The 1,629-nt window shown below is 37.9% G+C and overlaps 1 protein-coding gene across 1 annotated transcript in view; it reads right to left on the bottom strand.

Annotated features, from left to right (window-relative positions):
* Positions 1–145: 145 nt before the first annotated feature.
* The window catches only part of AP1M1 (adaptor-related protein complex 1, mu 1 subunit), a gene marked incomplete at its 3' end in the record, with an annotated part of 4,230 nt that continues 2,746 nt past the window's right edge, over positions 146–1,629 (bottom strand). Inside the window, exons 6-8 of the mRNA XM_010180115.1 lie at positions 1,588–1,629; positions 1,067–1,209; positions 146–288 (exon numbers count right to left, since the gene is read on the bottom strand). The exon at positions 1,588–1,629 is cut by the window's right edge and continues 103 nt beyond it. Coding sequence (XP_010178417.1) covers positions 146–288; positions 1,067–1,209; positions 1,588–1,629 — 328 coding nt within the window. The remainder of the gene's footprint in view (positions 289–1,066; positions 1,210–1,587) is intronic.

Below are 1,629 nucleotides of genomic sequence, written 5' to 3'. Positions count from 1 at the left end.
ATTCTGTGATTCTGTGATTCCCCCTCCACTACAAATCTACATCCCGAGAACCAGGATTGTAACAGAGACAGCAGCTTACAAACCAAGTCTTCAAAAAGACACAATCCCACAGAAATACTAAATGCTTGTACAAAACTGCACATACTGCTGGTCAAACTTTGAAAACAAATGAAAGAGCAGACTAAAGTTAGCCATGATTATTTGAGAACTTCTGACCTTGATCATGTACTCGATACGGCTGTGGGAATGTTTTTCGATCACAGACTCAATCCAGATCAGTGGTTTTACCTAAGGGGAAAAACACTTCACAGCTGTAGCTTCTACTTTGACACTGTCATGAAAACACAGCTTTCTCATAAAGCTACACTCAACATGTGAACCCCACAGAAAACAGCAAGTCTGTGGTGTTGGAAATGACAGACAAGTTGTATAATTATTTTTTAAAAAATAAAACCACACGTGGGAAAGCACTGATACAGCAACAACCAAACACTACAAGAATTATAGGCTTACAAAGATATGTCTCAGGCTAATCCCCAAAAACAAACACTTGCATTCCAAAATATTTGATAATTTAACACACTAGGGACTGAACTGTGACAAGCCCTAAAAATAATTCAAACTACTGCCCTTAAAATAAAAAACTGCATGTTATCGACTTCCTCTGTATTGAATTTTTCCCTTTCTGAAAGGAAAGCTACCCTTATCACTGTGACTAGCATAGCCTAATAAAATCAAATGACATAAATACTGTTGTTGGCAAGCACAACATTCCAGCTGCCATTTCATCTTGTAGTTACCTTAAAAAAAAATAAGTCAAAGAAATAGTTATCTCAGAACCAGTTTCAATAGTAGTTAAAAAGACAGACTTATTGCCAAGTTATTTCTAAACTCATTCTTACTTCATCCAAAAAGAGCAGGCACAATGCTTTGCTATTAATGGTTGACTTGAAAAATACTATGCTGCCCAGCCTTTAAGAGAAATAAAATGAAGAGAAAAGCATTAGCAGTTTTGCTTACAACCTAAAACATTACCATATAAAAAAATGCAAACATCCAGACTTACGTGGGTGTTCAGACGATATGACATGAGTTCAAACTCTCCATCAGGTGGAATGAAAGAAATCGTCCTGTCGTTTTCAAAGCGAGAGAGACGAACACACTGGTGAAACTTCACATCTTCCAGTTCTACTGATTTACTTTTGCCACCTAGCAGAAAATACACAGTTCAGGGTGCTACACAAATTATATCCAAAGCCTCACTACAGCCAATTACACAGCAAAACTGTTGTCTGCTGACAAGCCTCCCTTCTAGCCAATCTTTTATTTAGCTTGCTCTAGGTTTTTAGGACTACAGAAGTCCCAGCAAAAGAGATGAGGAAGCCTAGAGGGTCACCGTGCATTGCCACAGTATTCCATCTTTGCTTGCTACTTCCAAACAAGACCTCACGTGGTTTTCTGCACTGATAAAAGGAATATTTATGTCATCTTAGATCAAATCCTTTCAGCTGAACCTCAAGCATCCCAAAAACCTAAGACTTTGGATAACATCTTTCATGATTACTGAGATATCACCAAAATACTCACGGCCTGTATTATCAAAGAGAACTTTGTCGTTTAAACCCAGGC

The sequence above is a fragment of the Mesitornis unicolor genome, unplaced genomic scaffold (assembly GCF_000695765.1).
Source record: "Mesitornis unicolor isolate BGI_N332 unplaced genomic scaffold, ASM69576v1 scaffold29982, whole genome shotgun sequence".
Taxonomy (NCBI): Eukaryota; Metazoa; Chordata; class Aves; order Mesitornithiformes; family Mesitornithidae; genus Mesitornis; species Mesitornis unicolor.
Note: the sequence above shows the minus strand (reverse complement) of the source record. Positions and strands in the feature narration are given on the sequence as shown.